Here is an 18047-nt window from a genome sequence, read left to right on the forward strand (position 1 = left end):
AAAGAACTAAAAAGACAAAAAAGGTGCTTAAAGTGTGAGGGATGTAAAAAAAAACAAAGAGGGTAAGGAGTATTTAAATAAACGAAAAGAATAAGACTAAAAGGAGGATATGTAAACTAAATGTAACTAGGGGATGGGTATGGGATGGGTATGGGGTATGGGATAAGAGTAAATGGGATGAAAGGGAATGGGACTACAAGGAATGGGGTATGGAGTGTAGTATGAGGGGGTAGGGGGTATGGAGTGTATGTAGTGTTATTGATAAGTGTATGTATGTATTGAATGTGTTTGCGTGTAAATGTGTTAAGTGTACAGATAAATCACTCGCTCGCTAACTAACACTACTTCTAATTCTCAATAACAAACACTCCCACTAACGCTCACTAACTACCACTAACTGACGCTCACACTAACAACTATCACTAATAACTCCCACTAACTCACTCACGCTCCCACTAACAGACTCTCTCCCACTCCCGCTACCTCCCACTAACTCACTCACTCTCTCACGCTAACACTACCAACTGACTATCTCACGCTAACACTACCAACTGACTCTCTCACGCTAACACTACCAACTGACTCTCTCACACTAACACTAACTCACTCTCAAAAAATCGCAAAATCTCTATTCTTAACTCTCCAAAGACCCACCAGCAACACAGTCAAAGAAGCCCTGCTTGTGTGGTGCTTATATACCCTGTGTAAATGTTTAATGATGTCCCAATTTCCATTGTAATTAGTGTTCAGGTGTGCTTTATTAGCAATTAATATTATTGCAATGTGTATTAGGTGTGTTAATTTGCGCATGCTCATTTTGAGTTGGTATTTGTGGAATGTGTAGAATGCGATGATGTCATAGTGGTCGTTTTCTCTAACATTGTCCAATAGTATTCTTTTTAAATGTGAATTTGCGATGGTGTGTTCTTCGTGAAGTGTTGTATATGTATGTTTTTCATAATATATAATGATATTGAATGCGATTTTTTTTTTAGTGTATGTATATATTTTTTAATCCTTGTTGTTATTGTGCGATTTTCCGCATCTTAAAGTATATGCGTATTCCCCGTATAAATAGTATTAAAACTTCCCCCGCTTGTGAATGTGTAATGCTTGTGTGCTTTGTTGATTGATTGATGTTGTGACATTTGCGGCGTGTTATTGTTGTGCATGATGTGGTATGCGTCATATGACCGAGCTGTGCGTATTTCTCGCGAGATCGAGTGTTAGGTGAAAAAAGCTATTTTTTGCCTTTCCCATTGTTCTCTATGGGAGACTGTCTAACGCGGGCAGGATTACGCGTGTGACATACACGCGTTAGGAGCATCGTTAGATGGTCTTATATTAACTCTAAATACCGGAGTCAAACAATGCCGTGCGTTAGACATAAAACACGCGTGGCGTTAACAGCCCATCTACCGCCGAACTCTAAATCTAGCCGTTAATGTCTCTAATGAAACGTTATCTATGAACAATGGAACATACCATTACCAGGTAGCTCCAGGGTTCCCTGATGACTACAATAAATCAAACAAATACACTGATATTATTTATTTACAGATATACATATTTTAGGGATCTGTTGTCTTTAGAAATTGATTAAGTTGGTTCCTAATTATATTTATATAATCACAATACTAGTCCTCTCAAATATATTATTTGTATTCATGTGAATTGTTCACCCCCCACAGTTATTTTGGTATGCTCCTTTTTTTGGGGTGTGCTTTTTTTTTCTGATTCATGATTGGTCTAATTCAGTTTTAAATATGGCAGCTGAGAGCTGGTTTGTATAGCCTGATGAAACAGTGTGTTGCACTGAGAAACGCGTTGCTGTTGTTTTTATCATTATAATAAATTTTAATCCTTTTTTAACTCTCCATCTGCTACTGATTTATTACATTTGTCCTTGGTGAAATATCCCCTGGACCCTCTTGACACGCTGCATTGAACCTCTGGACCTGTTGGTTGATCCCCACTGACTCCTGCTCCATTGGCATACTCTGACCACTCCCATCTGGGTATCTCTGGACTCTCCCTGGTGAGACGAGGACTCCCATTGGTGATATCTTTTGCTGATCTACCGGACGACGTGTGGTTCCGGACTGCTGGTACTGCACATCTGTGCTTTACATTGTGTGAGTAGGATTTCTCTTATCTTATCGCTCACCATTCAAAGTTGTTTTGATCTGCACTATGTGGCGCCCTCTATTCTGTTCCTTTTATACTGTTGATTAGTACTTGTTAGAGGTCAATTAAAATTGATTTAATTCATAAAAGCTTGAAGGTCAAGGTCTATGTTTAACCCTTTGGGCTCTAAGCATTCTAAACGGTGAATTCACTTGGTTTCACATTTTCTTAATAAAAGAAGTCTTCTGTTTTCACATGGACCTCGTGCAATCTGCTCCAGAGCTCTAATATTAAGTCCTGTGTGGTTTTCACCATGTTTAATGTTAAAATGGTTTGAAACGCTATGTTTATCAAACCCTATCTGTGTTCATACTATCTTCTTTTTATACTTCTTTTCGTGCGGCCTACATAAATTTTGCCACATTTACACAATAGCTGATAAACTACATGTGTTGCTTGACAGTTTCCTCTGGAATCTATTTTGAATGTTTTAAAGCCATCCCAATTCTTTGCCTCATTACCCTTAATGACATTACCACACATAACGCACCCTTTCCTTACACATCTATATGTTCCTGCTTGTACTTTTAACCAGTTTGATGTGATCCTTGGGTTTGCTTTTTTGGATTTCAATCTTGAGGGAGCTATTAGGTTTTTTAGATTCTTGTTTTTCCTAAATATTATATGTGGGGGTCTCCCCTATATTATCCTTTAGTATGGGGTTATTAAGCAAAATATCCTAATGTTTTTTCAAAATTAATTTGGCGACTTTTGCACCTTCGCTGTATGTGGTAATGAACTTGGCTTGGCTATTGTAGTCATTATTCTTAGTTTTTACTTTTTTAGAGTGTATGATTTCTGTTCTTGGGATGTCAAGACATTTGTTTTTTGCTTCATATATTAGACTGACATCATATCCTTTCAGTATGAGTTTATTCCTTAATATATTGGCCTCTATATTATAATCTTCCACATAGGTACAATTTCTCCTAAGTTTTCTAAATTAGCCATATGGTATATTTTCTTTCCAGTTCTTCATATGGCCACTATTGGCATTTAAGAAATCATTTCTATCAGACAGCTTTCTACAGTTATTTTACAGCTATTTTGTTCTCACTCGTGAAAAAGGTAACATCCAGGAAATCTAGTTTATCATCACTAACATTTTCAGTAAAAGGTAAAATAAAATTATTTTGATTCATATGTTCAACAAAAGTACTAGCTTCATCTTTAGTCCCTATCCATACAATTAAAATGTCGTCTATGTACCTAAAGTATCTCCATAGCTTGGACTCAAATGGATTATTATTCCATATATATCTATATATCTATATAAATCAAATTAAGTATTTTTTAATTTAAGGGTCAATTGCTGCTATTATTGTTATTATTGATTTTATAAATGTACCCATATCCTTTTACCCACAATTATAATGAAATGAGTATACATTTCTCCAATTGGTATATTAGAAATTGGTAGATTACTGCCTTTAATAGTTGTCCTATGTGTGTGTGTGTTTTTTTAACAAATGTAGTGATACCATTTATAACCGCATTTGTAATACGATGAATTGCTGCTATGAAATGTGCGTTGTTTTCTTGCATTTGCAATACGATAGCATGTGCAATAGACAATTACTTCTATTGAATGTGCTAATATTCTCTATATCTACAATTGCTATGAAATGTGCATTGACTCTTTACTTAGATATTCCCGTAATTGATCAACTACTGACTGTGGTATCTGTCATGAGTTTTTAACAAATGTATTCAAATTATATTTACAATTGCTATGAAATTTGCATATATTTCTAACTGGTAATTTGATGATGTCAACGGCTGCTATGTTAAACTTTGGTTAGTGTGGTCTGGGCTGTGGCATGAAGTGGATCGGGTAAGCTCCCTCTCCAGTGGGCAAAAGAGAACTATTAACCCTTGAACATTTTTTTCAAGGAAATAAATACTGACAAATTTTCTCAGTATTTTTTCATTTTCTTAAATTTTTTGGTGCATTCATTCAGATATTCATTTTGTTAAAACAAAAAAAAATCTGATTATAGTTACAAATGTTTATTCGTACAAAAACATAAAGCCATATACTGATTCTTTAACCTAAGGCTGACCTTTTTAGTATTTCTTTATATCATATATGATAAAATATTAATTTAAGACATATAAACATTAAACACTTTGAGATGGTAATATAAAATGATAAATATCATATATATATATATATATATATATATATATATATATATATATATATATATATATATATATATATAAAGATTGCAATATGCTTTCATTATTTATGTTGTCACCTTTTCCTGTAATTCCATTCAGAAATTATGAGCTTTTAAGTTCCTGTTAAAAATGGAAGTGCAGAACACTGTTATATTCCACACACTCTAGTGACTTATTTATAACTGTCTTTAATGTAACCTACATTACAACATGGCAGCTCCCATTGCTTTATAGACACTAAAACGTTCCCTCTATTTTGTCACTATTTAAACATCAAATGAAACTTTCTCAAACTAATCTTTTCTTTGGATGCATCATTCTATCTAGCAATAATTTAGTGTTTATTGTCCCTTTAATGTGATATTTCTTAGTGTTCTAGGTTTCAAGCCTAATATACCAATTGTTTTAATAATGGTATAATGAGATAGTGAGGTAGGTTTGTGGATTAAAGTTGTATTTTGTTTTTATAGTAAAAAATAATTTAGTACTCCACTTGCAATCTAGCACTTATAAATTAAACAAATACTAATAATTTTGTAGCTTTAGTAATTCATTTTAAAAATATGTTTAATTTAATTATAGAATTAAATACAATTTTTACAAATTTGCCCCAAATAAATGTATTTCTGTTGCTATTAATGGGACATTAAACACCTCAATATAGTAATATAAATTCTTTAATTACATGTAGTAAAACAACTTTTCTTCAAACTTTCATTATTTATTTTCTTCTCCTTTCCTATAATTTAATTCTGAATATTGTGGGCTTTCCAATTTATAATAAATATAGAAGTTATATTCTGCACAGTCATTGGCTGCACACTCTAGTAAGCCATTAATAACCATTCCTAATTTATAACTAGATCAGAATTAAAATGAGTTTTTACAGAAGGGTTTCCAAGCTACATGTATGGGTGAGATAATTCATTGTCCATTGTAACCTGACGCTTCTAGAGTTTTTAAATTTGCAACACATTTATCTATCTGACTGAGTAGTGGTGAAGTTAATAAGAGATGCAATATGTTAAGTTTATTTTAACTTAGTTAAAAAGTATTGTTTTCTTGAGAAACAGACATGCATTCATAAGATTTCAATTAATGAATTAGTGCTTTAAAATAAAAACATACAATTGTAATATCCATAAAAAGCAATTTATTGAATGCAATATTTTCATAAGTGTACAATATAAATAAAAAACAAATAATTATCAAATAAATAATACAATAATAATTACAAAATAAAAATAACAAGAAATATATTTACATTTAGGATATTTTAATTATTTTTTTTTTAACATTTCTTGCACAGCTACAATTCACATCTAGTACTGGTTCACAAAAGTGCCATGTACACAAGTTTAATATTAATGACTATTTGAAGTGTTATGTAAACTGTGCATTTCATAAACTAATTTTGCTTGGCATGAAATTAAATCTCAATAATAACACGCAGTGCAATAAATACATATTTTCAAAATACAACTGCAATAAAAAAATGCATATAATGAAGCTATCTAAATGTACACAATGAGAGTCAAACCCTAACACTTTTAATACATGAAAGCAACAATTTTTTTAAAAAAAAGACAAATAAATAAATTTTATTGACACAAAAAAACATAGCTTAATACTTATTATACACAGAACAATAGATGGTAAAAACATAGATAAAAATAAAAGCAATTTATAAATATACGTTTATACTTTTGTATATTTAATCCCATTGGGATTAACATATTTTACAGTCTGTTTTAAACAGGTACCACAGTTGTCATTTGACTTTGTATTAGTTTATAAAACTAATAAATTAAACATGAATTGAGAAAATGCATGTAATTGGCTAATGATACTCTACAAATCCATTGCATTGCTAGGCAAATTTCACTAAAAGGTCCCTCCAGTATCTCCACTAGTTAAGATGGAGATGACTTTTAATGAGTTTAGCAAAGTTAGAATAATAGTTTATTTATTTTGAAATTTCCTTCTGAAAACTGTAAAATGTAATTTGTACACCCTGTGTCTCCATATATTCTTTTCTCTTTAATCACTTTTAGTACCCCAGAGTTCTGTTGGTGGAAGTTCATAGAACAAACCAAGTCATTTTATTCAACATCTCGAAAAAATGTTCTTTTGATGTGGGTCTTATAGCGTTTGGTATTGATGATGTCATAGACCAATCAATGAGCTATAAAATTGGTTAGTACCACGTACATTCCGTTTCTTCTTTTCATGTAGTACTCATATTTCATTCCAGACAGAAAGAAGACTTCCAGGTGCCATTAGTTCTTGTAATAAGTTTATTGTAGACTTCCTCTGTAAAATAGATAATTAAACATAAATATACAAATTTTCAAAACATTTTCAGGTTGGTTTACTCATTAAATAGAACACTGAATGTATAAGTTATTGGGGGGGGGGGAAGAACCCTTTACCAATTTTTGATAAATTTTGAAAACATTTTTAAATTTATGTGATCAAATTATTCTGTATTATTTTTACTCAAGTACTATAATTGATTATATTCTATAGTTTATGACTTCTAGCAGTTGATTAATATAACAATTTTAGGAATTAAGAAACTTGAAATAATGTAGCAAGAAGAAACAATGGGTTAATAAAACCCATATTACAATATCACAGAATATATCTATTAGCGTTGAAACACTTTTTAACCCCGTACTTATGACAAATGATTGTTTCTTTAATTTGATTAATACAACTCCAGTCATTAACTGTTATTACATCTTTTTATCTAATCATTTTTTTTATTTGTCACTGATATCTCTATTTGATTAGCCATAAATCAGTTGGCCAAATTGACTTAATATTTACCTTAATATGGAAAATCACACGTCTTCTGCGTTCTGGTAAATGCCAGCATTTTCAAGAGTTTGGCAGCTACTGTTAATCACAAAAACAAGCAACTCGGTAAATCATTATGTTTCATATTTCAAATCATTAAAAAAATAAATAGCAAGCTTAACATAATATAATTTAAAAAACCACACTGGCTTACCTGGAAGGAGTAAATTTCTTTGCTGCAAAAAAAAAAAAAAGAAAAAAGATTTTAAATATATTTTAAATAAATATCTAGACTATGAGGTAGATAACAATAATTAGAAACATGTATCTAATAATTTATCTGCAAAAATCCATATAGACTTTAATTGAGATTTTCTATTGATAAATCATTAAAGGGATACTGAACCCACATTTTTTCTTTCATGATTCAGATATAGCATACAATTTTAAGCAAGTTTCTAATTTACTCCTATTATCAATTTTCCTTCATTCTCTTGGTATCTTTATTTGAAAAAGCAGGAATGTAAGTTAATGAGCCAGCTTATCTTTGGTTCAGAACCTGGTTATAGCTTGCTGATTGGTGTCTACATGTAGCCACCAACCAGCAAGCGCTACCCAGGGTTTCTGAACCAAAAATGGGTCGGATCTTGAGCTTATATTCCTACTTTTCAAATAAAGATGCAATAAGAACAAAGACAAATTAATAATAGGAGTAAATTAGAAAGTTTTTTTAAAATTGCATGCTCTATCTGAATCATAAAAAATAATAATTTGGGTTCCATATCCCTTTAAATAAAATTTTTTAACGAATTGTGATCGACTCCTATGATAGATCTCACAGTGCCTCCATTTATAAAAATAAAACTGACTGTTGTAAGCCCAGTATTTTAAGACATGTCTAATTATTTATTAGCAGATACTGGACAGTGATTATATTTTACTGATTCTAAGGAAAACAGACAAATATATGCATTGTTACTAGAAAAAGTGGTATATATTCAGTGGATATATATGTAATTCATCATTAGCAACATATATGCTTTATTGTAATCTACATTAAAAAAGCTATTTAAGCGGTCGATCACAAACCTTTAGAAAAACCTATCTATTCATTTATTTACAAAAAATTCCAATACACTTTAATGGTGGTTTTGTCTTGAAAACCATTAGATATGTTTTTCTAAATGATTGTGATCAACACCTAAATGGTTGTGACTTTGTATATCTAATACCACTAAATATGGTTTGTGATAAAACAGCTATTGTCTTGTGTGATAAATATTCTAATTACATGGCTAAATTTGCCTACTGTTCTTACCTGATTTCCGAAGACGTTTAACAAGCCAGGCTAGTAAGGAAGCAGTAGACAAGACAGATGCACCAGTGGCTACAGCTCCTACAGTAATCTTCAAAGTGGGATCATCAGGAACTTTGGGACCTGGAATAATGAAAATATAATTGATTCAGATAGAGCATGGAATTCTAAACAACGTTCTAATTTACTTATATTATTACACTTTCTTTGTTCACTTGTATCTTTTGTTGAAAAGCATGAAGCGTGGTTGTGGAACACTATATGGCAGTAGTTTTGCAACATTGTCATCCATTTCAAAAGCCCTAGATGGCAACACTTTTTCCTGCCATGTAGTGATCCAGACAACAAAGAATAAAATGTGAACAAAGCACATTTGATAGTAAAAGTAAATTGCAAGCTTTATAAAATTGTATGCTCTGTCTGAATCACAATATATATTTTTTTGGATTTCAAATCCCTTTAATCTCCAAGAACATTTTAATATTTCTTTAAAAAAAATAACTTTGTGTAACTATGTTGACTGCTATTGGTCAGGTATTTATAAAAGATATGCTAGTGTTCACAACTGCAAAAAATGTTTTCCAAATAATGGATATAGTAAAAATTGGCTGCCTTATTAGTAGTGTTTCAAAGTGAATGATGCTTTGCTACCAAATACCCAACTAAGAAAATAATACAATTTTAGTCAATATAGCGTTATTACCTTCACAAGTGGGAATAGTAGCGCTCCATTTGCCATCACTGCTGCACTCTAAAGTATTTGATCCATTTAGAAGCCATTCATCTTTGCAATCAAATTTACACACAGTGCCAAATTTGAAGTCTCCAAGAACATTAGTACAGTTCATTATGCCCATGTCTGGAATAGGAAGAGTTCCACATTGCACAGCTGCAAAGAAAAAATAAAAAATATATTAATGGCTTCAATACTTGTAGATTTTTGTTATGGAAAAAGCATCATAAAATAAGCTGTTGGAGCAATAAGTTTATTTGCTCACAAATCCATTAAAATAAAATTATTTTCTGGAGTATATTAAAGTTCTGAAACTTGTATCAATAAAATAAAATCTTAATAGCAGCCATTAACTATGCCTAAACTACTTTATCTATTATTACAAACCTACAGCATGTAACAGTTACCTTCACATGTTGGTGCAGAAGAGGTCCACTCTCCAGAAGACGCACAAGTGAGCTCCGATGCACCCATTAACTTGAACCCTTCTGCACAAGTAAAAGAACACCTGGAGTTGTAAGATGATTTTCCCTGGCAATCAATATGTCCATTTTCTGGGGCATTTAAAGATGGACACTGAACAGCTGTGAAAAAAAAGATGAAAATAGCTAAATAAATTAATCTGAACTGTATATAAGAAAAGGCAAAGTGCAACAGATAAATTGACCATTAATAGTAAATAAATTAAATTACAGCTACACAAGTCATAAGACATTTACATTAATCTTTTTTTAATAAAGAGATATACAATACCCACATACTATAAATGCACTTGCTTGAAATTTAGATTTAAAATAAGTTTTGGAAGTCCAAGTTAAAAAAACTTTAAATAATTACATATTAAGTTAAATATGTACTGTTTCATTGTACATGTAATATCAAATACAGTAAACTATAATGCTAAATAATAGACTTTTGCTTGAGCGTTAATATATTCATTTCACTTGTAATATAAGTACGCAAATTAATAATAATAAAACGATGTTATCGCATGTACATGACGTAACAGTTACCTTCACATTTTGGCGCAGAAGATGTCCACTCTCCAGACGATTCACAGTTGAGCTCTGATGTTCCGAATAACTTGAACCCTTCTGCACAAGTAAAGGAACATTTGGAGTTGTAAAATGATTTTCCTTGGCAATCGATATATCCATTTTCTGGGGCTTTTAAAGACGGACACTGAACAGCTGTAAAAAAAATAAGAAATAATAATATATAAATAAATAAATACTGTGCAGCTATAAAAAAAAAGTACATATAAATGATAAAATTAGCTAAATAAATATATGAGAAAAATGCAATAAATAAATTGATTAATAGTAAAGGAAGTAAATTAATTTTAATATAATACGCTCATACTATAAATGCACTCGCTTGAAAATTAAATTTAAAATACGTTTTGAAAAATCCAAGTTATAATCTTTTTTATAATTACATATTGTTTCATTGTACATGTAAAATCAAATACAGTAAAAAAAAGCATTACCAATTAAACTATATTGCAAAAGGGGTATAAACTGACAATATCAGATGTTGTTGCATCATAGACTATTGCTCGAGCGTTAATATATTATTGTCACTTGTAATATAAGCACGAAAATTAAAGCACTGCTGTTCACATGCAAACAATGTTATTGTATGCACATGACGTAACAGTTACCTTCACATGTTGGCCCAGAAGATGTCCACTCTCCAGAGGCTTCACAGTTGAGCTCTGATCTTCCGATTAACTTGAACCCTTCTGCACAAGTGAAGGAACATTTGGAGTTGTAAAATGATTTTTCTTGGCAATCAATATATCCATTTTCTGGGGCTTTCAAAGATGGACATTGTACAGCTATAAGAATAAAACATGTGAAAATAATGTAATTAGTAAAACAAATCTAGACAGTGTTTGAATAAAAGGGCAAAGTTCAATGGTTAACTTGATTATAAATAGTAACCGAATAAAACAATAGCTATGTACTTTCAAATTCAAATGAAACAAAAGCTACATATAATGCTAAAGAGATATAATATTTCAGACAGCTATCAGTTGTTAGTCTAACAAAGTTTGAAATGTACATGATGTAACTGTTACCTTCACATATGGGGATATCCGATGTCCACTCTCCAGAGAAGGCACAAGTGAGCTCTGACGCTCCAATTAAATTAAAGCCTTCTGCGCAAGTAACAGAACATCTTGAGTTGTAAAATGGTTTTCCTTGGCAATCGATGAGTCCATTTTGTGGGGCATTTAAAGATGGACACTGAACAGCTGTAAAAAGATAAATAAATCAAAATAAATATATAAATACTGTGTAGCTATAAAATAGTACATATAGATGATAAAAGTAGCTAAATAAATATCTGAGAAAAGGGCAAAGTGCAATAGATAAATTAATAATGTGACAGTTACCTTCACATGTTGGTGCAAAAGATGTCCACTCTCCAGAGGCTTCACAGTTGAGCTCTGATGCTCCGATTAACTTGAACCCTTCTGCACAAGTAAAGGAACATTTGGAGTTGTAAAATAATTTTCCTTGGCAATCGATATATCCATTTTCTGGGGCTTTCAAAGATGGACATTGTACAGCTATAAGAATAAAACATGTGAAAATAATGTAATTGGTAAAACAAAACTGGACAGCTTTTGAGAAATGGGCAAAGTTCAATAGTTAACTGGGTTATAAATATTAACTGAATGAAACAATACCTATGTACATGCAAATTCAAATTAAACAAAAGCTAGCTATTAACATATAAAGCTAAAGAGATATAACATTTCAGACAGCTATCAGTTGTTAGTCTAACAAAGTTTGAAATGTACATGATGTTACTGTTACCTTCACATTCGGGGATATCAGATGTCCACTCTCCAGAGGAGGCACAAGTGAGCTCTGACGCTCCAATTAAATTGAACCCTTCTGCACAAGTAACGGAACATCTCGAGTTGTAAGTTGATTTGCCTTGGCAATTGATATTGCCATTTTCTGGGGCATTTAAAGACCGACACTGAATAGCTGTAAAAAAAAAAAAAAAAAAAGAATAAAAATAAATAAATAAATACTGTGCAGCTATAAAAAAAGTACATATAAATGATAAAATAAGCTAAATAAATAAAACTGAAGTGTTTTTTGAGAAAAGGATAAAGTGCAATGGTTCAAATGATTATTTAGTAGGCATGTATTGTTTCTAAAGTTCATGCAAAATCAAATTAAATAAAAAAATATTCCCTTTTAGCCTATAATGTTAAAATGATATACATTGACAATGTCAGTCAACATTAAAGATATGGTACAGATACAAGTTTAATATATGTGAGTAATGAGCAGTTGATTAAGGTATGTTAGATTTAAAATAATAAACTGTAACAAATACGTATAGATGAATTATCCAAGTATATATATAAATATACTTTATATACATTAAATACCTTGACATTCAGGTACTATGGCGCTCCAAGACTCAGATGAGGAACACTGCAGTGACTCAGTTCCAATTAAGATAAAACCTTCATTGCACTGGAAAGAGCAATTTGAGTTATATTTAAATCTTCCAAAATCATCTTCGCAGTCCATCGTAGCTTGTTCAGGGTTTGTAAGATCTGGGCATGACACAGCTATGAGAAAATAACAATATTGTTTATAATCATAATAATAAGCAGATGTTTTATAATTAGTAAATATGAATACAGTCACTCTATCCATGTATTTAACAGTTCTATATAGTTGGGAGACTATAGATTATTTACCTTTACATATTGGTGCTTCTTCTGTCCACTGTCCAGGAGCAATACAAAGTAGAGAGGGCGACCCAACCAATGCAAAGCCTTTAACACAACTAAAATCGCATGTAGAGTTTTCTGGTAGATTGTCTTCTGCATTAGAACAGCTGATTAATCCATATTGTGGTTCAACTGGACGCTCACATTGAATAACTGTCCAAATAACAAAACAAAAACATTATTTATTATATATATTGTAGCATTGCTTTTATATATATATATTTTTTTTAAATAGATTGTTCTGAATCTGATACATACGATACATATCTGAAAATTTACAACATAATACTCTGGTGAATTCAAAATAATGTACGGAAATTGTGATATTTTTGTATACCTTCACAGTGAGGAATTTCATTTGTCCACTCTCCTTGTGCTGTGCATTGGACGCTTTCTGATCCAATCAAAGCAAATCCTTTGGAACATTTGAAATGACAACTTGATTTATATGTGAAGTCCCCACTAGTAAGGCTGCAGGTAACTGTTCCTTGGTCAATGTTATTTATTGCTTGGCACTTGACAGCTAAAATAAAACAATGGTATTATTAATGCTTTATTAATAGAATTCCAATAATTAAGTTTTGTCTCTAAAACATAACTACCCAATAAAGATAGTATTACATCACAAGGACATTGATTTTCAATTAACTTTATTTGTGCTTATTCAGACAAAGTTATTTTATGATAAAATCAGAATATGTCTGTTTGGACAGTGAGGTATATTTATGCTCCTGTGTTTACACATGTTTTCTAATTTAGGGCCATTATATTTAAGAATAAAAATCTTACAAAATGATGTAGAGATGTGTCTTACTACAGAAGAAATAATAAATAATTACTACATTGTAAAAATGTGTGTATTAACATTGTGTAAAATGGTGGAACTTATTTAGTTGTTTGTTTAAGACATAATCTTATCATACCTGTACACTGTGGTACCACACCATTCCATTCAGAGTTTCCCATACACTGGAGTTTATTATTCCCAACAAGCTCAAATCCTTCATCACAGGAAAACTCACAACTGGAGTTATACAAAGATTCACCAAAGGGGCCACTGCATCTCATGGATCCATGATCTGGAGTTTTCAAATTATAACAATTTATCACTGAAAAAAATAAGAGGGTAAATTAATGTAGTGCAAAATGATATGATATTAATATTTATTTGTAATGTATACAAATTACTATATTAACAACGCTGTTTGAAAAGAGACAATTTGAAAAATCATATCTCATTACTACAATGAGTCAGGAGTCTCACTAAGGATGTATGTAGCTCATGTAAGCAATCATTTTACTATATATTTGTGAATCAAATGGTTTTATGGAAGAAGCTCTGTTATTGATGAATATTATGGAGATCAAGGGTTTATATATTGTTGCTTCATTTAATTATACGCATATATGTAGCAAAGATACCAATATTTAGAGGTACCTATCCATATCTATTGAGAATAGTCCAAAAGAAATGGTACACACTGTTGATGCCTCTGAAGAAAGAGACATCAATTCTTAACTAATATCAGACAAGAACATTTATCATCATTGTGTTATTATTATGCGAGTTAACACCACTTGTCAACATTTAGAAGTGGGAACTGGTTACCATGATGGGGTTGAAAAAGAAAAAAATACTGGCTATGATTTAATTACCATTGCATTGAGGGGCACTTGAAGACCATCCAGAAACAGTACAGTGGATTGTGCTATCAGAGTCCGTATCGTAACCTTCCTGGCAGCTAAACTCACAAGATGTCCCATAGTTAAAGTTGCCATTAGGAGCAAAGCAATTAAATGATCCTTTATCGGGTTGTTCCAAAGGTTCACAGGTTACAACTAAAAATAAAAAAAAGACATTTGTTAACACGTGATTCCAATACAGTTTCCTACATACTCATTGCTCTAAATGTAAACGTTCAAGGATGTGTACTTATGCACTTTAGTTTAAATGAAATATAGAATGCAGTTACCTTTATCACACTCCTCTCCATAAAAACCTTCATTACACTTGCATGTATAATTATTTATTGTTTCAATACATTCTCCATGACCACTGCAAGAGGTAGCATTGCACGCAGCTGAAAAATAATGAAAAAATTATGTTAATCAAATTAGAGAGAACCTGTTTTCATGGGATAAACTTCAAAAAGAGGATGACAATAAAGGAATTCAAGAATGCGTGGGATATCCTTAAAGTGAATGTAAACTTTGACGAATGTGTGCCCGTTTTTTAAAAATCCTATTAAAAACAGGGGCACTTTCATTCATCAAAGTTTACATATCAGCCGTTTTGTTAAAATACTTACCTTTTCTTCTTGACAGTCAGACCAACAATTCCCCCGCTTGCTGCGCGTTTCTTCTTATGTCAGAAATTAAGAATCTGGCTTCCTCCAATCACAGCTTCCTCCCCAGAGCAAACATTGCCAGAGGCCATGCCATGATTGGAGGAAGCGGGATTCTTCATTTCTGACCAATGAAGAGACACGCGGTAGGCGGGGAAATCACTGCTCCGACTGTCAGAAAGAAAAGGTAAGTATTTTAGCCAAACTGCTGAAATGTAAACTTTGATGAATGAAAGTGCCCCTGTTTTTAATAGGAATTTTTAAAACCGGGCACACATTCGTCAAAGTTTACATTCACTTTAAACCTATCCTATAAATTAAGCATACACTGGTTTTCTGATAAAGTATATATATATATATATATATATATATATATATATATATATATATATAGTTTTTTTGTGAACGTAATTTTAAATGATAGATACCAATAAAATAATTACATTTATAGGCATATGTACAATGCCTAAATAGGTAAGGTTATAAATCTAATAACTTAGTTTGGGGTGATATTTTCATACCTGTGTAACACAAAGCAACTTTTCGGTTTTTACAGGATGCATCATTCCATTTTCCAGCATCTGCTTTTCTTCCAACATACATCTCAACACAGTCCTCATCCTTCCTCTTGTTGTTGGGTTCATTGCTGGCCCAGTTTTCTGCCTCTTTGGTAAGCTTTTTGTTGGTTCCCACCCAAGTCCACTGGTTGTTGATCTTACGGATGCCGATCCAGTAGTATGCACGATTGAAAGGAAGAATCTCGTTCAGATACTTGATTTCCTCTTGGTTTTGAATTGCCACCAAATCTGTATAATGAGTTTTACAATAATTTCTTGCCTCTTGATAAGTCATGTTGACTGAAGAGTAGAAATAAGACCAGCCGTGTACTCCAGAAAACATTGAAAAGCCTATAATAAAGTGCAGGATATAAATTAATAGTTTACAGATATAGCCAAAATGATCTACATTATTTGGTAATTGATAAAGAACACTGCATCATGTCCACAATGGCTTACCATAACTTAAGAAGGAGAAATAAAATAGTGCAATCATTCTTCTACTTTATTTCAGAAACTGTGCAGCAATAACCAGTGACAAAATCTGAAAAAAAAAAAAATGTATCAGTTATTGCTGTAAAATATCTCAGTGCAGCTAAGCACCAAAAACGTAAAAGGTCATTATCTCTAGAAAATGACTATCTCAGATATGAAAGTGCAGATAAACATGTACATACATTTAGCAAAATAAAATAATGTGTATATATAACTAGAGAGAGAAAAATGTGTTTGTGCACAAGCAATAATGCTCTATCAATATGCACTGGCTCTATGGGAGAGACAAACAAGCCTTCACAAGCCTGTCAAGACAAAGTTGGTTTATTCAGTGCAGGAAGAACCCACAAACAGTATAAAAACATAGCTAAACAAATATGTAAGCAACAGTGCAATATTAAAAGCCTCTAACACAATAGATCATTTTCTTTTTATACTTGTATGTTCCTTTAATTGGACGGTAAAGTCAAAATTAAACTTTCATGATTCAGATAGAGCATGCAAATTTATACAACTTTTCATTTTATTGTTATTATCTAATTTGGTTTGTTGTCTCAGTATCCTTTGATGCAGTCAATACCTAGGTATGCTCAGGAACAGCAATGCACTACTGCGATCTAGCTGCTGATTGGTGGCAGCACATATGAACTTGTGGTCATTGGCTCACCCAATATGTTCAGCCAGCCCCCTGTAAGGCACTTCTTCTCCTTCAACAAAGGATGCCATGAGAGTCAATCAAATATAATAGAAGTAAAATGGAAAATTGTTTTAAATTGTATGCTCTATTTGAATCATAAAAGAAAAAAAAAAGTTTTTTATGTCCCTTTAATTAGCAGCTAATATCAGCTAACTATAAAACTTTTTTCCAAGTTAAAAATGTTTCCTCTGCTAAATTTACTTTTCTTCTCTCCAAAGCACAACTCCAGTTTCATTTTCTTATCAGAACAACCTGTGTTATTTTATCAATCTGTGTTAGTTTATAAAGGAAAATCAATTTAAAGAAAAAAATTGAATTTGAAAATTAAGGTAGCCATGTAAAATAACCACAATATAACTGTATTTTCCATTATCTGTACAAATTAGTAACTCTATTGCCAGATAAAGTAAATGAATGAAAAAGCTCTATTGATGTGCACATTACTATAAAGCATAGCTAAACAGTACTACAGACATCGCATTACTGAAATACAATGAAAGGCAGTTAGCAAAATACATTAATACAATATAGTATCACAGTCAAATGGGAGTGTTTAATCCTATTTAAAATAAAGGATTAATAAATTATAAAAGAATATACAGAATATAATGATTAAATTAAAAAGGAGTTACTTACAGTTCTTTGAGGAAAAAGATCTCAGAACAATAATTGTTAGCTGAAGTTTTAGGTGTAATCTTCTTCAAGAAGGAAATCCAAAATAGGGACTAAAGAGCAGTTTGCTTGACTCCTGGAGTCTACTGGATACATCGTGTTACTGTCACCGTCTTTTATACTCTATACTGCTGAGTTAGTGAGAAATTCCCCAATGACGTAGCTCATCTGCATAAAATAGTAGGATGTCCTTCTCTGGAAGTGAAGAAAGTCCTGGGAGAGACAGGAATTTTCCCTGAAATATCAGTATGGAAAAAGTCTACCCATTTAGATATCCGCAACCATTAACAT

At 31.8% G+C, this 18047-nt stretch overlaps 1 protein-coding gene across 1 annotated transcript in view; it reads right to left on the bottom strand.

The window, feature by feature from the left end:
• LOC128640711 (uncharacterized) overlaps positions 1 to 17835 on the bottom strand; it is a 75054-nt gene extending 57219 nt beyond the window's left edge. The window contains exons 1-19 of the mRNA XM_053693138.1: positions 17721 to 17835; positions 16352 to 16436; positions 15857 to 16243; positions 14964 to 15071; positions 14647 to 14829; positions 13914 to 14099; positions 13328 to 13513; positions 12958 to 13143; positions 12640 to 12825; positions 12050 to 12226; positions 11623 to 11799; positions 11305 to 11481; positions 10885 to 11061; positions 10235 to 10411; positions 9629 to 9805; positions 9192 to 9377; positions 8492 to 8611; positions 7388 to 7409; positions 7222 to 7272 (exon numbers count right to left, since the gene is read on the bottom strand). Of these exons, the coding sequence (XP_053549113.1) occupies positions 7222 to 7272; positions 7388 to 7409; positions 8492 to 8611; positions 9192 to 9377; positions 9629 to 9805; positions 10235 to 10411; positions 10885 to 11061; positions 11305 to 11481; positions 11623 to 11799; positions 12050 to 12226; positions 12640 to 12825; positions 12958 to 13143; positions 13328 to 13513; positions 13914 to 14099; positions 14647 to 14829; positions 14964 to 15071; positions 15857 to 16243; positions 16352 to 16388 (2900 nt within the window). The 5' untranslated portion in view covers positions 16389 to 16436; positions 17721 to 17835. The remainder of the gene's footprint in view (positions 1 to 7221; positions 7273 to 7387; positions 7410 to 8491; positions 8612 to 9191; positions 9378 to 9628; positions 9806 to 10234; positions 10412 to 10884; positions 11062 to 11304; positions 11482 to 11622; positions 11800 to 12049; positions 12227 to 12639; positions 12826 to 12957; positions 13144 to 13327; positions 13514 to 13913; positions 14100 to 14646; positions 14830 to 14963; positions 15072 to 15856; positions 16244 to 16351; positions 16437 to 17720) is intronic.
• Positions 17836 to 18047: the final 212 nt, after the last annotated feature.

Source organism: Bombina bombina, chromosome 10 (genome assembly GCF_027579735.1).
Source record: "Bombina bombina isolate aBomBom1 chromosome 10, aBomBom1.pri, whole genome shotgun sequence".
In the NCBI taxonomy this organism is placed as follows: domain Eukaryota; kingdom Metazoa; phylum Chordata; class Amphibia; order Anura; family Bombinatoridae; genus Bombina; species Bombina bombina.